This window comes from Hemicordylus capensis, chromosome 4 (assembly GCF_027244095.1).
Source record: "Hemicordylus capensis ecotype Gifberg chromosome 4, rHemCap1.1.pri, whole genome shotgun sequence".
In the NCBI taxonomy this organism is placed as follows: Eukaryota; Metazoa; Chordata; class Lepidosauria; order Squamata; family Cordylidae; genus Hemicordylus; species Hemicordylus capensis.
In genome coordinates, this window is record NC_069660.1 from 221,279,829 (window position 1) to 221,302,442 (window position 22,614).

The 22,614-nt window shown below is 40.4% G+C and overlaps 1 protein-coding gene across 5 annotated transcripts in view; it reads left to right on the forward strand.

Moving 5' to 3' along the window:
• The window catches only part of CARMIL1 (capping protein regulator and myosin 1 linker 1), a 255,934-nt gene that overhangs the window by 137,224 nt on the left and 96,096 nt on the right, over nucleotides 1–22,614 (forward strand). For all 5 annotated transcript variants that reach the window (XM_053245618.1, XM_053245615.1, XM_053245616.1 and 2 more), the window contains 9 exons: nucleotides 1,489–1,566; nucleotides 1,664–1,740; nucleotides 3,903–4,007; nucleotides 4,868–4,937; nucleotides 9,272–9,353; nucleotides 11,399–11,498; nucleotides 11,596–11,650; nucleotides 15,986–16,158; nucleotides 17,853–17,921. In XM_053245618.1, coding sequence (XP_053101593.1) covers nucleotides 1,489–1,566; nucleotides 1,664–1,740; nucleotides 3,903–4,007; nucleotides 4,868–4,937; nucleotides 9,272–9,353; nucleotides 11,399–11,498; nucleotides 11,596–11,650; nucleotides 15,986–16,158; nucleotides 17,853–17,921 — 809 coding nt within the window. The remainder of the gene's footprint in view (nucleotides 1–1,488; nucleotides 1,567–1,663; nucleotides 1,741–3,902; nucleotides 4,008–4,867; nucleotides 4,938–9,271; nucleotides 9,354–11,398; nucleotides 11,499–11,595; nucleotides 11,651–15,985; nucleotides 16,159–17,852; nucleotides 17,922–22,614) is intronic.

Genomic DNA, 22,614 nt, shown 5'->3' on the forward strand with positions numbered 1-22,614 from the left:
CGCATTAATCAGTTCCCAATGCATTCCTATGGGAAACCGCTTTTCGACTTACGAACTTTTCGACTTACAAATGTGCATTCGGAACGGATTAATTTCGTAAGTAGAGGGACCACTGTACATTGTAACCAGTCGTCAGTCCTTTCAGATTTCTAGCTCAGAATAATATGCAAGCCCCTTCTTCTGACATTGAGTGGGAAGATGTACATGCTAATAGAACCTGGTATGAGGTGCTTCTATTCCCCATACATAGAACCTACATAGAGCCTGGTATGAAAGTACTTCTAATCCCCAAACCAATTTATTCGTAAATGGGTCTTCCTCTCCTTCCAACAAAATTTTTTTACCCCCAAACTTTCCTATGTTTTGTATATGGAGATTCATGTTAGTCTCTGCAAAGTTACTGTCATGTTTGTGTAAGGTTTTTTATTTTGTACATTCAAGGATAACAACTTAGATGTAAATACTTCATAACTACTTTTGAAAGACCAGTTTCATTCAGTACCGGAAAATGCCTAGTTGTATGTAGGCAAGGGAATTGAATATATCCCTGCTTCCTGCAAAATCCCAGTCAGCTTAGCCTAGGCAGTCCTGTATCAGTAATGGGAGGCAGGTTTTGTCCTTAGTTACAACCTATTCACTTTGCCTTTCACACTCAGTGGCTCCTACTGAGCTCTGTGGAAGAAAGTAAATGAGCAACATTTGGGAATGCGGTGGAGTGGAAGCAAAATCTGATGATGTGAGTAGCTGTTATGGAGGACAAAATCCTGTTCCTTTGTCTCATGTATAGGTTCTGCATCCTTTTAACCTTCTCCAGTCTGGCCCTTAGGACTAGTTCATCTCTGTATACACTGGCCAGTTACATTTATGCTGTGCAAGCATTGTAAAGTAAATTATCTTACTTGGATTTGCAGGCATTCAAGCAAAACAAAAAGTCAGCTCTTCCCTTAGTGTTTTTCTGCTGGTTTTTTTGCAATTTGGTGCAATTTTGGCAAACAAACCTGTCAGTTCTCTTGAACTATGAGTGTTTATTAATGCATGCATGCATATGTGCAGAATCTTGTATTTTTAAGTTTGTGGAATTATTTCTGAAATTTCTTAAGGCAATTATAATTCAGGTGGAAGATATATTAATAAAAATGCTGATCAGAACGAATTGCTAGATTTATTTGCAAATCAACAGCTGTCCTTTTGAAAGAATTTGACATTAACTCTCAGAATTGATGTCACAGGGGTTGTGCATGTTGACTGAAAAGTGGATGGCATTCCAATCTATTTGTGAATGAAAAATTATCGTTTCTTGAAAACAGGTAGTGAATTGATCAAAACTGAGTTAAGGCTGCAGTACATTCTTTTGCAGGCTTTACTTTTTTCTTGATTTGTTTTTTGAGGTCTAGCATAATACAAAAGGGTGAAAAGTGATTATCGTAACTTCAACTGAAATGGATAATACAAGAACACTAAAACTTAATGTTTCCCCCCCTCTTATAGATCTTGTATAGCTTTTTGGCCCAGCCGAATGCTATTGTCCATCTGGATTTATCCAATACGGAGTGTGCATTAGATATGGTAATTTTGTTTTATTTATTTACTGAGAAAAACACCAGCTTTTCTATTACAAGTTGATTTTATGTGCATGATAACTATCTTTTTCTTTATTATTTAGATGTGTGGAGCTCTTCTTCATGGCTGTCTTCAGCATCTTGCCATCCTAAACCTATCCAGGACAGTTTTTTCTCATAGGTCAGCATTTCAAATATTACTATTGGTCTGAATTAGGTATTGTCCTTTCTTTTTGACCCAAAAGATCTTTATTTCTTTACATAATGATGTTTCTGTAAATATGTCACACTATTGTTTTTTAGGTGGTTTTCAATCATGTAGTTCTGTGTTACTGGAAACATACTGACTTCAGCACAAGAGATACTCAACAATTTCCAGTTCAAATCAGTGGGGATTGTATGGAATGTAGGAAGCTGCCCTCTACCGAGTCAGACCAATGATCCATTTAGTTCAATATTGTCTGCACAGGCTGCCAGCAGCTTCTCCAAAGTTTCAGGCAGGAGTCTCTCTCAGTCCTGTCTGCCAGGGAGGGAACCTGGAACTTTCTGCATGGAAGCACGCGGATGCTCTTTCCAGAGCAGCTCCATCCCCTAAAAGGAATATCTTACAGTGCTCATCCATGGTCTCCCTTTCAAATGCAAACCAGGATAGACCCTGCCTAGCGGCCGAGCCAAAACTAGTTACCTTGTTTGTATTCTTTTTTGTGAATGTTGAAAGGCACCCTCAACACATTCACCTATCATTGCTTTACTTCCTGGTGCCATTTTGCTCCTCCTTTGTTTTCACAGCCTTTGACCTCATTTGCCCACACTGCCATTTTATTTCATTGGCTGTGGCAACCCATGTCAGATTGCCCATGACGTCTCACTGCTGTGGCTGACATAGTGATGTCAGAACCTCAAACATACACATGTTGGTCACCACAGCCCATAAGATTAAATGACAGTATGAGCAAATTAGACTGAGAATTATGAGGATGAAGGTGAAAATATTGCCAATAAGCAACACCTCTTAGGGTGCCCCATTGAAACACCAGTATTTGACTAGATGAGGGTTTAAAAAAAAATAGTTCTGCTTTGTGTTCTCCTACCCCAAGCAGCTGTCACCTTAAGTGGCGCAGCGGGGAAATGCTTGACTAATAAGCAGGAGGCTGCCAGTTTTAATCCCCCCTGGTACTATATTTGGCAGCAGCGATTTAGGAAGATGCTGAAAGGCATCATACTGCGCAGGAGGAGACAATGGTAAACCCCTCCTACCAAAGAAAACCACAGGGCTCTGTGGGCACCAGGAGTCGAAATCGACTTGACGGCACACTTTACCTTACCCCAAGCTGCAGTCAGTGCTGGGAGAAAATGCCATTTCTCTCTGTTGGTGTAGGTTAGAAGGAGAGCAGAAGTGGGCTGGCCTCTAGCTGGGTTAGGTGGAGCCAGCAGAAATCAAGCCTAGGAAGCCCCAGGCAGGCAGCAGATACAGGCAGTTCAGGTTTCTGGAAACAACACTGGAGTTCTGGGAGATGGAAGCTTATTAAATGGAGGCCCATATATCTCCACCCTTCCTGAAGCCTCTCAAACTGAATCCCCTGCCCCTGGCCCTGGTGGGAAGCAGCTGCCAGCCTGATGCTTCTGTGTTGCTGCTGAAACTTCAGCCAAGTCCGACGTCAGCAGCTCTTTTGGAGTTCTGGCGGAGAGGGAGATGACTCTCTTTGAGGGGAGCATATGAACACATTGCACAAATGCCTGGTATCTGGGCCAAGGTAATCCCAACATTCTGCTGCAATGACCTTGCTACTTATAAAAGTGCATATTTAAATTGGAGAATATTTGAGGGAGCCTTATCTTTTGCCATTCCAAATTCACTTCTTTGTTTTACTTCACTTGTTTTCTACTAATACTGTGTTACATTTTTTGTATATTTTGAATGTAAAGTCTGGCTTGGCTCTACAAATTTTCTAGTAGGGCTAGGGGAAGAAGTCATGGACATAGATGTGACAGAACGAGCATAACTAAATATCACTCTCACATGTGCAGGCATGAGACTTGAGCAGATGAGTGAAAATTATTCCTTTTTGTCCTATCTTTTCTGTGGTGTTAAAACCTGTACCGTTACCAGGTAGGTTTGTTTTCAGCTGGTGGTGCTCATTGATACAGGTGTCTGAAACAGATGAATGAATTTTATTATAGTATGCACATGAAGTTAGGTAATTGAATCTCTTTGGATTGCAAATATTAATTAAGTGCAATCACTGTGGGGGCTTATACGAGAAATAAACAGCAGCAACTAGATTCTAGCAGCATAAATTGGAGATTTGAGGATGTTCACTCATTCAGTCATGTCTTTTTCAGGAAAGGGAAAGAAGTTCCTCCTTCTTTCAAACAGTTTTTCAGCAGTTCACTTGCTTTGATGCAAGTCAACCTTTCAGGGACTAAACTCCCTCCCGAGCCTCTAAAGTAAGTGTGCTATTAATTTTGCCCTAAAATTTTGTATGGTTACATTGTTTATATAACTATAAGTGGGGGTGCTCTTTGGAGCTGTTTGGATACTACTTTCACCTCAACAAATTGTGAAATTTGAGTCATTTGACTCTTGCACAAGTAAATTCACTCCTGATCTTATCACATGAAGAGGAGAGGTGGATTGATATCTGGACAGCTCTATGATTAGATTTCCATCTGACAAATTGGTATGCAGGTTGAAGGGATTACTGTCATCTTAAAGCTGCTGCTGCTGCTGCATGTTTCTATTCTAACTTAGTTTAGCTTTGCTTATAACTGTGTTAGGCAAAATTAAGAGCTTGATGTTCTACAGGGTTAAGGCACAATTAGATGTTTAAATATATGTATTTACATGTTTGAGTAATATATGCTTTATTTAAATTGCATTCAGCTGAAAGAACTGGAGCACATTGACTCAGGTTAGGCAATCTGCAGGCACACATGCCTTATGCCTTCCGTCCGCTCCTCGCCCTGGTTTTCGCTAACCATGTTTTTGCTGTGATATCCAAATTGACAAACTGTGGTTAGTATCTTGCCTCCAAACCTGGGAGTGGAGGAGAGAATCCTCATGCAAGGACTAAGCCTGTGGTGGGGCTCACCTCATTGCCAACCCATGGTTTGGTGTTGCCTTATAATTCTTCCAGCCTCTTCCTGACTTTCTGTATTTCCTGTTGAGATGTCATAGTTCCTGTTAACACAGATTGAGAAATATGTTGCCAATATCTTTTTTAAAATGGCATATAATTGTCCATAGACCAACTTTCTGAGTTGTTGATGAAGTAACCTTCATTTCCCATAAACATTCTTTTTTTCAGAGCACTTTTATTGGGCCTTGCTTGTAACCAACATTTGAAAGAGGTGTTTCTAGATCTGAGTAGCTGTGAGGTAGGAAATACTTACTAATACAATCTATAATGTCAGAATTATTTTGTTCCTTTTAAACATATGATATCATGTATTTTTTATTAAATGTATCTTTGGTCTAAGACCATAATAAACTTACTGCTACTACACATATACTTTGTTTCCTGTTATGTTGTTGTGAAAAATGTATTTGGAAACCATGTGTGTGTGGAGTGGGGGGGCGTTCTCAAGTCTACCATCTCAAACAGAGACAGCTGTTTGAAATGGTAGATTTCTGTACCATCAGATTTCAGCAACAAATGACAATCTCTTTTTGAAAACTGGGAAATTCAAATGCAGTTTTTTCTACATAGAGGCCTGCTGTTAAAAGGAAATGTGTAGATCCTTGCTTCATCATCTCATTTTTTACATCTAGCAGCAAACTTCTGATATACTAATTCTGACCCCAAACCTTCATTATTTTATCCTGCTAATCTGTTTCTATACAAAATACTCCATTTTAGTTGCTCAGAACTGATATATTTCCCTTTTTCCCTCCTGCTGGCATTAGCTTGGTCACTGTGTAAGTACACATCATGCTTTTCGTTCAGTCTGTTAACCCAATAAGCAGCTAGCTTCCTGTCGATCCACTACATGTATTCCTGCTGCATAATGTGAGGATCTGGTTCTGGCATTTGGTCCCAAAATATGTTTGATTATGTATGGCAGAATGGTCTCTTTTCAAAGAAGAACGAAGGCTAGTCAGATGTGAATGTGGTATAAAGAGAGCTCCATGACTGCTCCAGCTATACCGGTATCATATCAGGGTTTCCTGCTGAAAAGTGTAGTGTATAGAGTACACGCCCTCTTCTTTAAAAACTGTCCCTGAGACTCTTAATTGAGTTGGTGATCCCGGTATGTCATCTACAATTTAAAGGTTTATCTCAGGAAACACACCTATAGCACTGGTGTATCCACAACAAGTATAGTTAAAGAAGTATATTTAAACACTATAAATAGTGTTTTTTATATATATATGAATCCTCATTTTATGACATTACCACTGATCAGACTCTTGATTAAGTCTCCCCTTTGGGGTGTAATTTCATGATATGTCAAAAGGGGTTTCCTTTCACTCTCTGGGGTGTGTTTGCTACTCATAAACATATTTCTGCTTTCCCCCAAACGTTATCATCCTAGAAATGTGGGAAATGGCTCATTTAATATATTTAATTGATTTTAATAAATAACCTTGCTGTATTTTTAGTGCAGAGAAATTTTATCTTACAGTTTAAATGTTTGTATCTGATAGTCTGGTGGCTATATGTAAACAATGGACAGAGTTTGAAAATATAGGAAGAACAGACATATTCATACCATGCTGAATGCTGACTGGAAGTTGAATCTTAGAAAGCTAAATGACACTGCTGTGTTAATGACATTTTTTCCAGCATGTGTTGACATTTAATTAACCTATATTTGTTATGAACACTTCTTTTGAAGACACCTGTTCTATCAAATTTATGAACTGCCCCCCATTAGTCTGAACATGTGTGGAATCATTCACAAGGCTGATTCAGGGAGTTGTGCAACTAAAACTAGCTTGTGCTGGAAAAAGTGGGCCATGTGAATACATCCTCATCATTTCTATATTTTTTCTTCATTGTTGTTTTTGACGCAGATTGATAGATTCAGACAGCTCCATCAATTTAACAAAATGTGCTACATTAATTTTTGTTAAATATCTGTCTTGTAGGAAGTTAGTTGGTGAGATTCACAGTGAAACTGAATGATTATGGCATTTAGATTTGATTGTAAGACTATAACATGCTGTTATTAAATATTAAAAAAACCACTGCAGGAATTCTTACATAAATTCATACTTCCAACCCTGTAAATCCCAGAGAGGTACTGATTCTGCATTACTGGGTTGAGTTACCCTCTCTATGTGTGGTAGGCACCATCAAGCAAATCTATGACTTGTTTTTTAGCTGAAAGTGACTGAAGTACTGCTATTGGATGGAAGGCTCATCAATTATGGGAGCTGGTTGGGTTAATGCATGGAAAATAATCCTTTTTTGAACCCAATTGTGGAATATTAATGAGTATTTGGTTAAAGGCTGTGGTCCAAATCTTTTGTTTCAACGTACACCTGAAACCAGTATAACTTTTGTTGTTTCCACTTGTATCTGAGTCAAGTAAGAAACTGTGTGCCCACAGCCAAGCAGTGTGTGTGTTAAGCATGGAGAGGCTCAAACATCTGATGCTGTAGTATTGTTGAAGCTAAGTGGGCATGGATCACATTTGTGCCTGCATGAGAGAAAATTGAGAGCCCCATGTTATCTGCATTTGATCATTCTAGAGAAATGACAAAATAAAAGTATAATACTATTGTTGGTTGTAGTATTAATACACATTGTCAGGGATCCACAAATTTAAGCTTCGATCATAGCCAACTGTTGTTTGTGGTTGCCACCAATTCCCTCTCTTCTCTCAGACCATCTTCTGAAACACAGGCAGAGGGCTTAGGAGAGAAGTAGGTCTTCTGACATTTGCACCGGGTTATTTATATTTATATTATTTTATTTATTTATTGTATTAGGCTTTTATTCCACCTTTCATTAAAACAGTCTTAAAAGCAGTACAAAAATATTAAACAGTTAAAACAATACAAATATTAAATAGAAATATAAAAATACAAATATAATTAAAAGTTTAAAAAACATACACAGCAGCAACAAAACAGCACTCATTTAAAAGCCTGGTTAAAAAGCCATGATGTCACTTCCTTTCTCAAAACTGTTATGGAGACTAAGGAGCAGCTGACCACTGGGAGAGTATTCCAAAGCTTGTGGTCAATAACTGAGAAGGCCCTGTCCTGCCTTTACAACAGAGTCTTCCTCATCATTGGCACGTGGAACAGAGCCCCCTCCAACGGCCTTGTCAAGTGGGCAGAAACCCTTGGGAGCAGGCAGTCGCTCAGATATTTCCAGGGGGCAAACTGTTAAAGGCTTTAAAGGTCAAAGCCAGCACCTGTATATGGAGATGGTAAGAAACAGTGAGCCCTCTCCTACTGCTGAGAAGGGATTCTTGCTGTTTCTTACCTTCTCAGAAATGGCAGTGGAAATAAGACCTCTAGTAAGGAGATCGGTCGGTGTTGCTGGCAGTGTTCCCTCTAATTTTTATCATGAGTGAGTGGAAAGAGTTTTGTTCTGGGCAGCAATTTCAAGGCAGTATGTGCACATAATTCACACACACACACACACACACACAGATTAATTAAGTGCCATCAAGTCGGTGTCAACTCTAAGCGATCACATAGATTAGCTCCAGGATGATCTGTCTTCAACCTGGCCTTTAAAGTCTCTCGGTGGTACATTCATTGCTGTCGTAATTGAGTCTACCCACCTTGCTGCTGGTCATCCTATTCTCTTCCCTTCAACTTTCCCTAGCATTATGGACTTCTCAAGGGAGCTGGATCTTCGCATAATGTTTGATAGTTTGAGCCTGGTCATTTGTGCCTCGAGTGAAAATTCTGGATTTATTTGTTCTATGATCCATTTGTTTGTTTTCCTGACTGTCCATGGTATCCTCAAAAGTCTTCTCCACAACCAAAGTTCAAAAGCGTCAATACTTTTTCTATCTTGCTTCTTCAAAGTCCAGCTTTCGCATCCATAGAGCTTTTAATCATCCTTTATTCATACAACACTTGCACAGTTTTGCTGTTCTTTCTTATGCACACACCCCACTCAAACACATGCCCCCTTCCTCTCCCTCCCAGTTGTTTCTTTTCCCACCCAGCCCCTCCAAGAGTCCCATTTGCTGCTGCCGATCCCACGTGGTGGCAGCAATAAATGGGACTCAGAGACAATTCCCTCCTTCACAAGAGCCCAAGCGGCATGCTGGGAGAGGCTGAGGGGGTAGGTGGGAAAAGAAGCAACTGGGAGTTCAGCCAGCCCAGGCAAGGAGAGTCTGAGGCAATGGGGAAGGAGCGGTGGGGACAGCAGCCACAGAGGAAGTGAGTGGCAGTTAGGGATCGCTGTTTGGAAGCTTGGGTGTGTGCGTGCGTGCAGTCATGCACCTTAGAAGGAAGGGTGGTGCTGGGTGTCTTGATTGCCAGAGGGTTGGGAGTACTTGCCACTGGTGAGCTGGCAAGTAGATTTATAGATGCCTGCACATTGCAGTTCATGCTTTGTAACAAGAGAAATTAATCCCTCTGATGGGATGGGATTCAACCAACATTTAAACTGTTGTATTCCAAAAATGAAATGTTCAGTTTTCTTGAGCCTATAGTTCTTGTTGTTTGCTATTTATTTCTGTGTTATTTCCATGCCCTGTGGATGAAGATATACCAGGTGCATTCTTTTTTCTTCTAGCTAAGATCAGGAGGTGCACAGGTTTTAGAAGGATGCATAGCAGAAATACACAACATTGCCAGCCTTGATATTTCAGACAATGGTAAGTCCAGAATATAACTGTTCACATACCACCAAATAAGGAATGTGGATAATGTACAGTGCAGCCCTAAGCATCCTTCTTGAGAACAGATTCCATACTAGTCTGACATATTTCCAAGCAGACATGAATAGGAACAGGCTCTTAGGCTGTAAACTTAAAAGGGATTGTTTATTTATTTATTTATTAGATTTATATACCGCCTTTCCAAAATGGCTCAGGGCGGTTCACAACATGATAAAAACAATTAAAACAAATTAACAATTAAAATCAAACTATTAAAATACAATAAAACCAATAAAACAGCTAAAAGCCCTGAAAATCAGGGCAACAGTTTAAAACAGTTAATCATTTAAAACTCTGGAAGGCCTGGCCAAATAGGTCGGTTTTAAGGGCTCTCTTGAAGGACAGCAATGATCTCAAATTACGAATTTCTGCCCGGAGTGCATTCCATAGCCCAGGAGCAGCTACAGAGAAGGCCTGCCTCTGTATCGCCACCAGATGAACCGGTGGCAACTGGAGACGGACCTACTCAGATGACCCTAACGTGCGGTAGCGATCATGTAGAAGAAGGCGCTCTCTTAGATAAACACATGCCCCCTTCCTCTCCCTCCCAGTTGTTTCTTTTCCCACCCAGCCCCTCCAAGAGTCCCATTTGCTGCTGCCGATCTTTAAACAAAACTCTCATTGAAATCAGTGGGACGAAATATAATACATGTAGTTAGAATTGGGCTTTAAATGCGATTTCATGAGACATATTTACAAGTTATTTTTTTTAAAAACCAACCCTATAGAAGTACATAATTCAGTACATAATACAGAAGCAAAGAAAACTCATTTATTCACCCTGGCTTTTAATTAGATTTATACAAGTGGAGTATCCCTTATCCGAACTGCTTGGGACCAGAAGTGTTCTGGATTTCGGAGTATTGGCATATTTGTAATAAGATATCTTGGGCATGGGATCCAAATCTAAACGTGAAAGGTTACTGTACACTGTATTTTTTTTTTGTTTTATTTAAAGTATAAATATGAATAAGCATTGAATTTACGATAACTACAGGTAGCTGTAAATGTAATGAAAACTAAGCTGCAATGAGTCGGTGCTGCGGGTGCACGCTATGGTGGTTTCCGGATTTTGGAGCATTCCGGATTTCAGATGTCTGGATTAGGGATACTCAACCTGTAGTTCTAAATAATTTTAATACTGGGTTTTAAATGTTTTTAATCTTTTAAATGGTTTTAATTATTAATTGATTTAATGTTTTAAATTATTTGAATTGTAAACCGCCCAGAGACACAAGTTTTAGGCATATAGAAATATTTTAAATAAATAATTAAATAATAATTGAGAATATAATCAAACAAATGCTTGGTCTTAGCAAAGCTTATAGTGGTCCTAAATTTCAAAGATATGGGAGAAGCCTTCATTGCTTAGATATCAATAGCTAAATAGCTGGAATGCTGAAGGCCTATGTACACATTGCATGCATACATACACATGTAACAAAAGGATCAGCTACCAGTTTCCTCTCTTCTAGATCACTTCTGGTGCGCAGCCAGAGCAAGGACATTGTGCTCACTTGTGCAACAGCTAATATGGAGAGAGACTAGGGAAGTTCTTTACACATGCACTTTGGTAGTCAGAATGTCAGCCACTGGTGCTTTTTCTAGGGAAAAGAATATTCAGGAGATGGCAATTTGGAGTGGAGAAGCACAGCTGCGAACAGGGTGCTTAAGCCTATGCCTCCCTGCAACTTTTTCTCAGCCCCTTCCATGAAGAAAATTGGTCATTAGGCTTTCGTTATATGTGTATGTGTATAACATGTTGTTGTACCCTGAGAAAATAAGGGGTTAAACTTCATTTTCAGTGCATTGTATTTGTTTCTAGTTAATTAAGAAATGGTAATGGTTCTTCAGAAAGGACTTGTTGATACTAAGTGATTTATTTGCATCTAGTGCAGTTTTCAAATGCCTTAGAAAAAAATGCAGTAGTGGGAATGTTTGGTTCATTTTTTTAATTCTGCATTTAATTTTGTTCCTCACAGGCCTAGAATCTGACCTTTCAACCCTTATAGTCTGGCTTAGTAAAAACCGATCAATAAGGCATTTGGCATTAGGCAAAAATTTTAACAACATGAAATCCAAGTAAGGTTTTTATCTATTCAGTTTTTGAAAAGGAAAAAATAATCAGTTGAATAAAGCTGCTGGTTTCACTTTTTCTCTTGCTTGTTGCCTCCTTCAGAAATCTGAGTCCTGTACTTGATAATTTAGTACAAATGATTCAAGATGAAGATTCTGTGAGTATAATTACCTTTATTATGTAATGTTCTTCAGTATTTTCTTGTATCTTATAAATTATCAAAATTTTCACGTATTGCTCAAGTTTTTTATTCACATTTATATAACACATAATGAGCAACACATTTTAAAAGAATATTTATTTTGAAAGTGTTGCTCTTTGGATTTAAGCCTATGGGCCCAGCCTGCCTTAAAAAAATAAATAAAATTACAGCGCCTATCGGTTTTAGGTACAGTGTTGTCATCATCAAATATAATTCTGCAAAGTATTATTTCAGACTGTATACTATTGATATCTCTCTTTGGGGCTATAAGAAAACACTAGATTTGGTAACTAGCAGATTAACTCCCTAGTAAAAGTCTAAACAAAGCACAAGGCACTCCCCGTGGCTAAAAGAGGATTATCTTCCCTTCAGGAGAGCTTTAAAGCCCCATCTTTTTAGCCTGGCTTTTAATGATATCTGGTTTTTAATTTTAATCTGGTTTAAATGTGTTTGATTGTTTTATTATGTTTGTATTTTATTTTAATGTAAATGGCCCTGAGCCACTTTAGGAAGGTGTATAAATTGAATGAATGAATAAACTTGCCTTTGCAAACAAACTCAAATAAATAGTTGATTTCTAGTTGGCGCAGCGGGGAAGTAACTTGCCTGCGAGCAAAAGGTTGCGGGTTTGAATCCCCGCTGGTATGTTTCCCAGACTGTGGGAGACACCCATTTTGGGCAGCAGCGATATAGGAAGATGCTGAAAGACATCTCATACTGCACGGGTGATGGCAATGGTAAATCTCTCCTGTACTTTTTTTTTTAAGCCACATGGCTCTGTGGTCGCCAGGAATTGCCACTGACTTGATGGCACAACTTTACTTCACTTTATCTAGTTTCATAGGCTGTTATCTTTTCACATATCTGCTGAACAGATGGTTGGCACTGTCAGATGCAGCAGTGCCAGTCACCTGCTAGAAGAGCCTGGATTGTCTGCATTTCTTTACAACCTACCCCACTCCAAAGCAGTACAGGAGCCAATTCAGAGTGCAGTCATGACCAAAAAAAAGGCAACTTGGTGCATTTCCACAGTTGACTGGTGCAAAAACAAAATATGTGACCAAACTGTTTTGACAACTGAGTTTTAATATCTTGATTTGTTGAATCTGATGTGATGCAACGCCTGTAGTTTTCGGCTAACATAAGGCACTGGGCCTGGATCCATTTCTTCAATCTACATTTTCTAATTCTTCCATTCAACCTTCTCATTACCCGCTTTCAGGCATTATGTTGAACACTCATGCAATGAGTGTACACACGAGTGAGCATAGGTTCGGATCTGTACACTGGCACAGTGATTCACACATTATGTTGACAACAGGTACAGCTGTACACTTCCTATCTGACCATGTATTTGAAGAGCCTGTCCCCAGGTTCACTTTTTCAAATAATGCAGGTACAGTCATTCACACACAAGCATGTACATGTGTACAGGCATCTGTACACTCGTACAACATAATATCGTACTTCTTAAGCATGTTCTGCCGAACTTATCATTTAGAAGCCTGAGCTGTACAGCTTTGGGCTAGAATCTATTAGAGAGGCATGAAGCACCTCAATTAAACTTTGCCACCATTCCCAGATATTGTACTAAGCTATTACTCTCTACATTATGTGGTGAATAAAGTAGAGGCACTTAAAGGTTAGGAGAATTAATACAGTAATTTGATTTGATAGCTGTCATGTAAACTGAAACTGTTATATTTCTTTGTCAAAGCTAAGCTTTTCAATTAAACTGTCTTATGGTATGGCTCTGCCATCCTAGTTTCTACAGTGGCCATAGAGCCATTCCTCCAGGTTTTTTAAATCACTCATCAGGGGTGTGGGGACAATGGAGCAAGGAGAGATGACTGTTGCTCGGCCGCCAGGGTCTGGGGTAAGGTTGCCAAGTCACCTCCTTCCTCTCGGCCAGGGCACTCCTTTGCTCCTCCTGCACCCAGCTGGTGAATGAAACGCTCGCTGGCTGGGAACATGAGGCACGCCCCTCTCCTCCCCGGCCAGTCATAGGAATGCTAACATCAGATGCAGGAGGCATTGCTTGGGGCGAACATGCACTTTACAGATGCAATTAAAAAAATTAAAAAAAGGCGAAGGAGCTGCCAGCAGTACTTTGTCCTCCAGCCTCAGGCAGGGTCCATACACCCCTGTCACTCATATGATATTTGGCTAAAATAGACCTGCTCATTTCCCGCCCCCACCCCCACCCCAAGCTCTCTGCAGAACCCCTGCAATGTGTTTGTATCATAAATGATTTGCAGGTTCATCTGCCAGGTGTATTTGTGTTTCCAGGTGGTTTCAAAAAGAAGGAGCCTAGTGAAACCTTAGAGTGAAAACCATTCTAGAATGTGATGGAAGTGGTTTGAACACACACTCACTCTGTTCCTAGACTGTGGTGTTCAAACCACTTCCACTAATTTAGAATATATGTCTGTCTGCATCCTAAATGAGCTACAAACTAAATCAACTACAACTAAAAATATTTATATACCACTTTTCAACAAAAGTCAAAGCAGTTTACATGGAAAAAGAAACAAAGTTGCTTCCTTGTCCCCAAGGGGCCCACAGTCTAAAAAGAAAAAAAATACATAAGAACAGCCCTGCTGGATCAGGCTAAGGCCTATCTAGTCCAACATCCTGTTTCACACAGTGGCCCACCAGATGCCGCTGGAAGCCTACAGGTAGGAGTTGGGGGCATGCCCTCTCTCTTGCTATAGCTCTACTGCAACTGATATTTAGAGGCATCTTCCCTCTGAGGCTGGAGGTGGCCTTCAGCAACTATCTCAGATGCTAGACACTAGGTATGTGCACGAATAGTTTTTTCAACCTTGACTCAAATCACAAAAAATTGAATTGATTTGTCGAACCAGCTTCCCAGATGTGTTCCTAATGCTGTCATTAGGCGCGAGGTGGGCCTTGGCTCCTTGGAAGCGGAGTACTGGAAATGCATTTTTGCATTTTGGTTAAAATTAGTCTTTTCTCAATCTGGACTTGCCCCCTTGGTATTAACTGACCATTTCGATTCTACCTGGAAGCGTCTTGTTAAAACAAAATCCCAATTTTATGGGTTTTCACTGGATATGCTTATTAGTTTGGTTTATGATTGTGCTAGGAAGTCTATTAAACAACGTTTAACTGGGATTTACAGTTAGAAGTTGCCAAAATCCCAAAAGGTGTTTACCTTGGAGATCAGCTTTTTAACACAAAACCCGCTGCATACTTAAATAATATTTCTTTTTCCAAGTTCAGACGGCCGCTATCTTTAGCTCAATTAAATGCGCTCCCTACAGCGGTGCTCCAAGGGAGGTTTAGGGGGGTTCCTTATGCATCCCGACTTTGCCCTTGCTGTTCAGGCGATATTGAGACTACTGAACATGTTATTTTATATTGTGATCTCTACAAGGATGATCGATCAACACTTATGTTGCCACATCTTGTGATGTTTCCTGGTTATCCAGATGAGTCACTCTTAAAAATTTGGAGGCTGCAAAAAGAAAATAAGCACCCCAGTTATTTGATTAAAACAAACAAACATGGAATAAAAATCCAAGGGGCACCCAGTTAAGCCTGGAGGCTGCTGGTACAATTTAAATAAAATTAGGTGGGGGGGCATCACAGCACCTCAGTTACTAAAGGGGGCTGGCTAGGCTACAAGCAATGAGAGGAAAAACAAACCAAGGAAAGAAACCAGCAACAACCTCTGAGACTGTGACACCAGCAACAACCTCTGAGACTGTGCTGAACCTATATTTTGGAACCTATATAGCTGCCAGATGATGAACAGTGTTCAGTGATATTTAATGTACATTGAGAAATGGCCTTTCATATTTCCCATTCTCACTCCTCTTTATTTTGCAAACAATTTAAAGTTAAATTCACAATAAAACTATGCCTTAGAAGTTTATTAAATTGTCATAATTTATAATTATTATAATGTATAATAATTTTTATTGTAATTATTGTATTTTATTGTAATTATTGGTCCACAGATCTGCATTTCCATAATATACATGTAGAATTAATGCACTACAGTTCCCGAGCTTGGGTAATTCTCGGCTCACCCTAATATTTAATATGCTATGCATCTTGCAGTAGTTACAGAGAACATAATGAAATTACTGTTATACTTATTATTATAAACGCCACATATTTGCAACTGAGCTATTGGAATTTTCTGTGTGGTGGTGTGCTGTGCCAAATTGCATTTTCACTTGATTTGGGGTTCTAAACAGAGCATCACAATGCATGTAAGACTAGTGTGGTAATACTATCCATTGTTTGTTTTCTTCACAGCCCTTGCAGTCACTATCTCTAGCAGATTCCAAATTGAAGACAGAGGTTACTATCATTATTAATGCCCTGGGCAGCAATACATCTCTCACAAAAGTTGATATTAGTGGAAATGGCATGGGAGACATGGGAGCAAAGATGCTAGCAAAGGCCCTTCAGATAAACACCAAACTCAGGTACTGGAAGTCTGCAATATCTATGGGCTTACTGGAATCTTTTAACATAGTGGCTGGCATACTGCAAAATTCAGCACAGGCTTTTTGGACCCTCGGGGATGCTGCACATGTGAAAGGTAGCTCCAGCAGTGTTACAGAGGCAAGCGGTTGCACAATTCGCTAAAACATCGCATGGACACTTGTGTTGCAATGAAACAACTTCCATTGTTTCCATTTAAATTAATGAATGGCTGACATCCTGCCTTAATGTTGTGTGCGTGCTTCAAACAACACCGCACATGCAGCACTAGCCCCACACTAGTGCTTTCCACACTAGAACCTGTGCTTCAGAAGTGCAAGGACTACCATGGAGGCTAATGCTGCATGTGCACTGTTTGCAGTGCACACAGTGTTAAGATGTCGGCCAGTAAGGACAAACAAGAATGTGAAAATTAAGCATTTTCTTTGCACATTCCTATATTGGACTCCATTCTCAAAATCGTGCATATATATTTATGAGTTTGTGTATTTGAACATATATATGTACAAGAGTATTCATATAATAGGCTAGTACTTAATAGGGATGTGTGAGCCATCTCGACCTTGAATTGAATTGAACCGGGTCCAGTTTGGCTTGAGGTCGAGTCAAACCCCCTGTCTGGATTGGGCCCTGTTAGGGGGTGCCAGACACGTTAGAATTGGTTGTGTTTTTTGTTTTTTAATCAGACTCACCACCACCGGGTTTGGCAATGTCTTCCCCTCCCCCCACCAGCCTCCTCCTGTCTCCTGCGGGCCGTTTTGGCTCTCTGTGAGTACGCGGCAGCCTCAGAAATGGCCACTGTGCACTCTAGAGGGCTGAAATGGCCTGTAGGATACCAGAGGGAGCTGTCTGAGACACACACACACCTCGACTGCTGCAGCAACCCTCGGGGCTGCCAAACCTGACTTTTAAAAAACTAATTCTAATATTTCTGGCACCCCCGAATCGGGCCTGTACCAGTTTGAATTTGAACTGAACCAGGCCCCAAAATTGGGGGTGCCAAAACTGAACATGTCCGGTTAACGTCCGGTTTGGACTCGAACTGAACTGGGCAAACTAGTTTTGTATACATCCATAGTACTTAAGAACAAGATATAAATTTATACTGAATTCAAAATATCTTTTTCCATTAAAAAAGAAGCAGTTGCTTCTTGGAATATCTGAAATAATAGATGGCGTCCTTCCCTCACTGCTGAAAAACCTTCACTTGCCCACTATGCAAAAAACTTGCTACTTGGCCCACCATGCAATTCCTGGGATAAAGTGTAGCTCTTTGAGATTATAGGATTTGCCTCCCTTACTTTCATGAATGCCAGCAGTGATTTAAAATGTTAGCTTTAACAGAACAAACAATACAGCGCGGAGCTAAGTACATGTAACAGGAGTGTCCAGGGAATATAGGACTGTAATTTGACCAGTGTTAAAATCATAAGTTACTTTTGCCGTGGCGGGAGGGCATGGTGGAGATGGATCAGAAGACTTGATTAGCCTACCTATTTTATCCCTAATACATGTTTTAACTGTAAAATACATTGCACCAGTACTCTTTACTAAAATGTTTGAGACGCAGATCTACCCAGTTCCCAGAATATGAAACACACTGTTGCTGGTTGTGATTATCTTGTTTTTGTTTTTAAATCATTAGTGACTTCATGCAATTCTTTTTTGCCAACAGAACTGTTATATGGGATAAGAATAATATCACTGCACAGGGCTTCCAGGATATAGCAGTTGCACTAGAAAAGTAAGTTCTGTGGTGTTGTGCTTTATAATCACTTAAAAGGTGTGTTGTTTTGGATCCAAGGTGGTTCATGTTATGACATCACTTGGTAAAAATACTGAATCACTCCTTTTTCTTTTCTTATATATGGGTGTTTAATTGCTTAGGAAAGAAACTGATGGTTTAAACAAATTTCAGTTGTTTCACATAATTATACTTCATAAATGGGAGGAAGAATTATGACTACTTTACTCTCTAAATGTGTTGTCTTTAGGGCTTTTTAAAAAAATTTCTTTAACATCTCTAAGTAGTTTGACTTTTGATCAGTTAATCAGTTACATGTAAATACTTTTACTGGAGCTACACATCTTGTTGGATCTGGATTGAGATCCATCAAGATCCATAAGTATGGGTTCTGCGTCTGCGCATGAACCACGCAGTAGCAATGCCGCAGCTTGTCGAGGCGTCCAAGCCCCGTCTCCATGCCTACAGTGTGCTATTTAAAGGCAGGCTGGGCACCAAGTTCCTCAGTTCTTTTCCAACCACCTTTGCGTTTGGACCTCGGTCTGCCGCTTGTTCTTCGGATATGTTCTTCAGAGTTTTTTCCGTGAGTTCATCTATTTTAAAAGGAAAAAGGAAGGACAGATATTCAGTTTTTTTAAACCTATTTCTGGCTGACGGACTAGGTTTGGGGTAATATTAGACTGTTTTTGGCTGATGGACAATGACTGGCACCTGACCCTGGAACAGACCTAAGCTTCTTCGATTTGTGGAATAGCTGAGGAGAAAAAAATCCTTTAAGAGGTGTGAGGGCTGTAAAGCTAGACTCCCCTCCAAGGACCTTGATGATTTGTGCCTCATTTGTTTGGGTGAGGAGCACATGTCCTCGTGCAAGATCTGTCTCTTTCTAAACAGACACGCATGAACCGGGCGCTTCATCTTCGTGCTGCCATTTATGACGAAGTCCTGAGCCCTTTGATGCCTGGTGAGTCACGCCCGTCTTCTTCAGCGTCTAAGACTCCACCAGAGTCAGCCTCGACGTCGTCGTTGCTTCATAGTAAACAAAGATCTAAGATGTCAAAATCGACTTCGATATCTCCTTCGGCATTGAATCAACAAAAGTAGAGACAGTCAACATCGATGTCGCTGTTGAGCCACCAGTGTCGACATTTCCCTCTACATCGAAAGTGCCCAAGCCTGTGTTGTCGACGGTCAGAATCCATCACCCACATAGTGAAGGGACCAACTTGACACTAGGAGTCTCAAAGTTGACAAAATGACGTGGTACCGAAATTCCCACAACAACCCACCAAGGAAGAAGTAAAAAGCTATCAACCTAACACGCAAACGCACTCCATCACCATCAGCACTTCAACATTTTCTGTCGACACCGACTTTGAGGTTGAAGGTCTCTCTCAACATCGTACCTTCGGCACCAATACTGACAGTACCACTCAACATCGACCGCCGACCCCAACGCGATCGACATCGAGGGCACATTCCCTGTCTCCGGCTCCAAGACCGATCTCATCATCAACCCCTTCTACACCGAAGGTTCGACAAGATGCTCCTTCGACATTGACCTTACACACGATGGTATTATTGACATTGAGACAAGTTTCACCACAATGCCAGCTGCCGATGTCAACATCAATGAAGATGGAGAGGATGCAGATGACAATACTGGCTTAGACACTACCACCGCACACACTCTCCTCTCGATACTAGATCCCTCCTCAAGTACCCCTTGCACCTCAACCTTACGGTTTCCTTCCTTTGGGTACTGAAGGTCAATTGAGCACTGCTACACTACCAACCCTGGCATCTATCTTGTCCACAGAGCACTTGCAGAGCCCTACTGCCTGGCACGCTTGTGGCTTTTCGCATACGCCAGTCTCAGATACCGCCCCCTCGGTGACTACCATGGGTACCTGTACCTGTTCCCCGGGGGCACCATATGAAGTGCTCCTGTTTCTGCTCAAGGGCTGGACACGACCGGCAGTCACTAGGGGATTGGTCTCAAGAAACGCCTTACATGTTTCCTCCACAACCACTAATAAGTCAAGTGGTGGCTTGTCTTCTGGCCATCCCAGCATCTTGCATCTTCATGACTCCATGGTGGCCCAGACAACCATGTTCCATTTTAACCAATGGCTACTGCATCCATAAAACTTTTTTATGGATGCCTTCCTTTCAAGTGAAGGCAAGGATAAATTTCCTCCAGAAAAAGGGCATGCTCAGTTATTAGGGTGGAGACTTCAATTTCTGATCTTTTTGCAGCTTTCTGCCATAAAACAACGCAAATATGGCACTTTTAAAAAGTTTTAAAGAAATTTTTTTTAAAGTCCATTAAAAATCAATGGGTGGACCAAATCTCCTTCAAAGTGCACACATAGAATGATATTGTACTACCACCATGGGAAACTTCAGAATGTCCTGCGCAGCCTTTTGGGAGTTATTTGTTTCTTTACATTTGCCATAGAACCCTATTGGAAATCTGACTTTCCAACCATTTTAAAGGAGTCTCATTCCATTTCTGACAATTTTTGTGTTAGAACAGATTGGATCCGACAGTTTCCCACCCCCACCCCCATGCACAGGCCTAGGATTTGTTTGTTTGTTAAATGTATATATAGCCTTGCATTAAAAAGAATCCCAAGGCAGTTAGTAAAATATTAAAAACAATTATTATTAATCTATTTTTTAAAAGGAAAAACAAGAGGCAATAAAATAGTAAAAATACATGTACCTTGCAAAAGATCAGTGAAGGTGCCTTTTTGGGATCCTCATGGAAAGGAACAATTTTTCCAAAATGAAGGTAATTAAAGTTTAACAGAGCTACCACTCATTGGTAGAAGAAAAAGCCATCTTTAATGTTTTATTAATACAGTTTTAGAATATATCATACTAGTAAATGAAGCCCTTCATTGACCAGGCAGTGTCATTTTGTGTAGATTACACAGCTAGGAGAGTTCAGGAAATGAAATCCAGGAGGCCCTCTATGAGGGCTAGGCCGCAGCTGGCCCTCAGTCGAACCATCTGCTGCCACCAAAATAAGATCTTTAGCGAGTGTGACTGGTTCCACTCCTAGTCACGGAACCCTCTGTCTTTCAGAAACAATATCAAAACTCAGTTGTTTAGTAAATAAAATGGGCAGGTTGGCATGAAGTGGGACTAAAATAATAGAGACACCAGTAAAATAGTATAAAAATAAGATCAGGTTTGCTATAATAAAAGGTTGCAAAAATTCAAAAAACAGCACAGTAACAAATGTTGAGCAGTTCAGTTGGCAAGAGTACAAAGTACAAAATATAAAACAAGAAGCTTGCTAGCCTTCTCTCGCAAGGCCTAGCAGGTTCCAATAGGATCAGCTCCCTCACTGATACCTTCCCTAGCAGTTTCAGCCCAACTCGACCCTGCCTTCCAGCTCACACAACACTCCACAGCACTCTCTCTCACAGAACTCTTCTCCCACAGTTCTGTATGGAGGAGTGGGCAAATATTGCTCCGTCTAGATGTGCAAGGTTGATAGAGAAGTATCCCAACAGACTCAAGGCTGTTATTAAAGCAAAAGGTGGTTCAACAAAATATTGACATTGGGGGAGTGATCCTTTTTCAATCTCAGTAATTCTTGTTTTTTATTTCTGACACTTTTTCTGGACTGTAATTGTGATGTTTTTCAGTTGGATGTTATAGGTTGCATTGGATAAGTACAGCTGGTGAAGGGAATTTTCTTTGTGTTTTCATTTCAGGATGTAAGGGAACCAGAATTTAAGGTCTATCAAAGGGGGTGATTCTTTCCTATACCCACTGTATATAAAAAAAATTAAACCATTGTCCAGCTGTTTAGCATGCCATATTAATACTAAGCAGTGACATCTTGGTGAAATTCCAGTTGGTGAAGGATCAACAGACCTCACTGAGGTCAATGCCATGGTCAACTTAAAAAAAAATCCTTTTGCAGAGTGACAGTGCACATCTTGTTGACAGAAATAGTCTTAACAGGGAAAGGGCTCTGCAACATGTTGCTTATAATCTGTGTTTCCCTTCTGTCTGCCAAGATAAATGAAAAAGGGGGCTGCTTCTAAGATTGAGAGTGAAAATATCCGACAGAAAACAGAAATGTTTGCGCTAATGCAACAATCATGATTTTCTAAAGGCGACATCTTATTTACTTAGCATGGAAACTCAGGTCACCTTCTTTATCCTTGAATGTTAAAAAAAGCCAGGGATAGTGATGAAGCCCTAGCCATGATAGCAAAGCTCTAACTTGGAAGACAGCCTATTCTGTCAACACTGTATAAGAAAAGAAATAATATCTCATGCAAATCTATTTCAAACCTTATTGGAAGAATTCTCTCATTTATTTCTCAGCAAATCATGCAACATGGCTAGTTCTTTTGTTGTCTTATAAAACTGCTAACATTATGTGTGCCCCTAACATAAAGCATGTGAGGGTGAGGGAAGAGGATGACAAGAACCAACATTGTATGGCATTGGAGTTGTCCAGGCTCATGGTGGTTGGGGATTTCATTATTCACTTTGGGACCATTTCGTCAGGTACAGCTCAAGGCTTGGTAGAGGCGCAAACCTTCATCGCTTACGCCACCCTAGACTTCATCCTCTTTGCAGCACCTGCCACAGCTACTAATTTTGTGGCCAGGTGAACTCGGTAGCTTAACCATCGGCAAGTAGACCAAACATCCCGGATGAACCT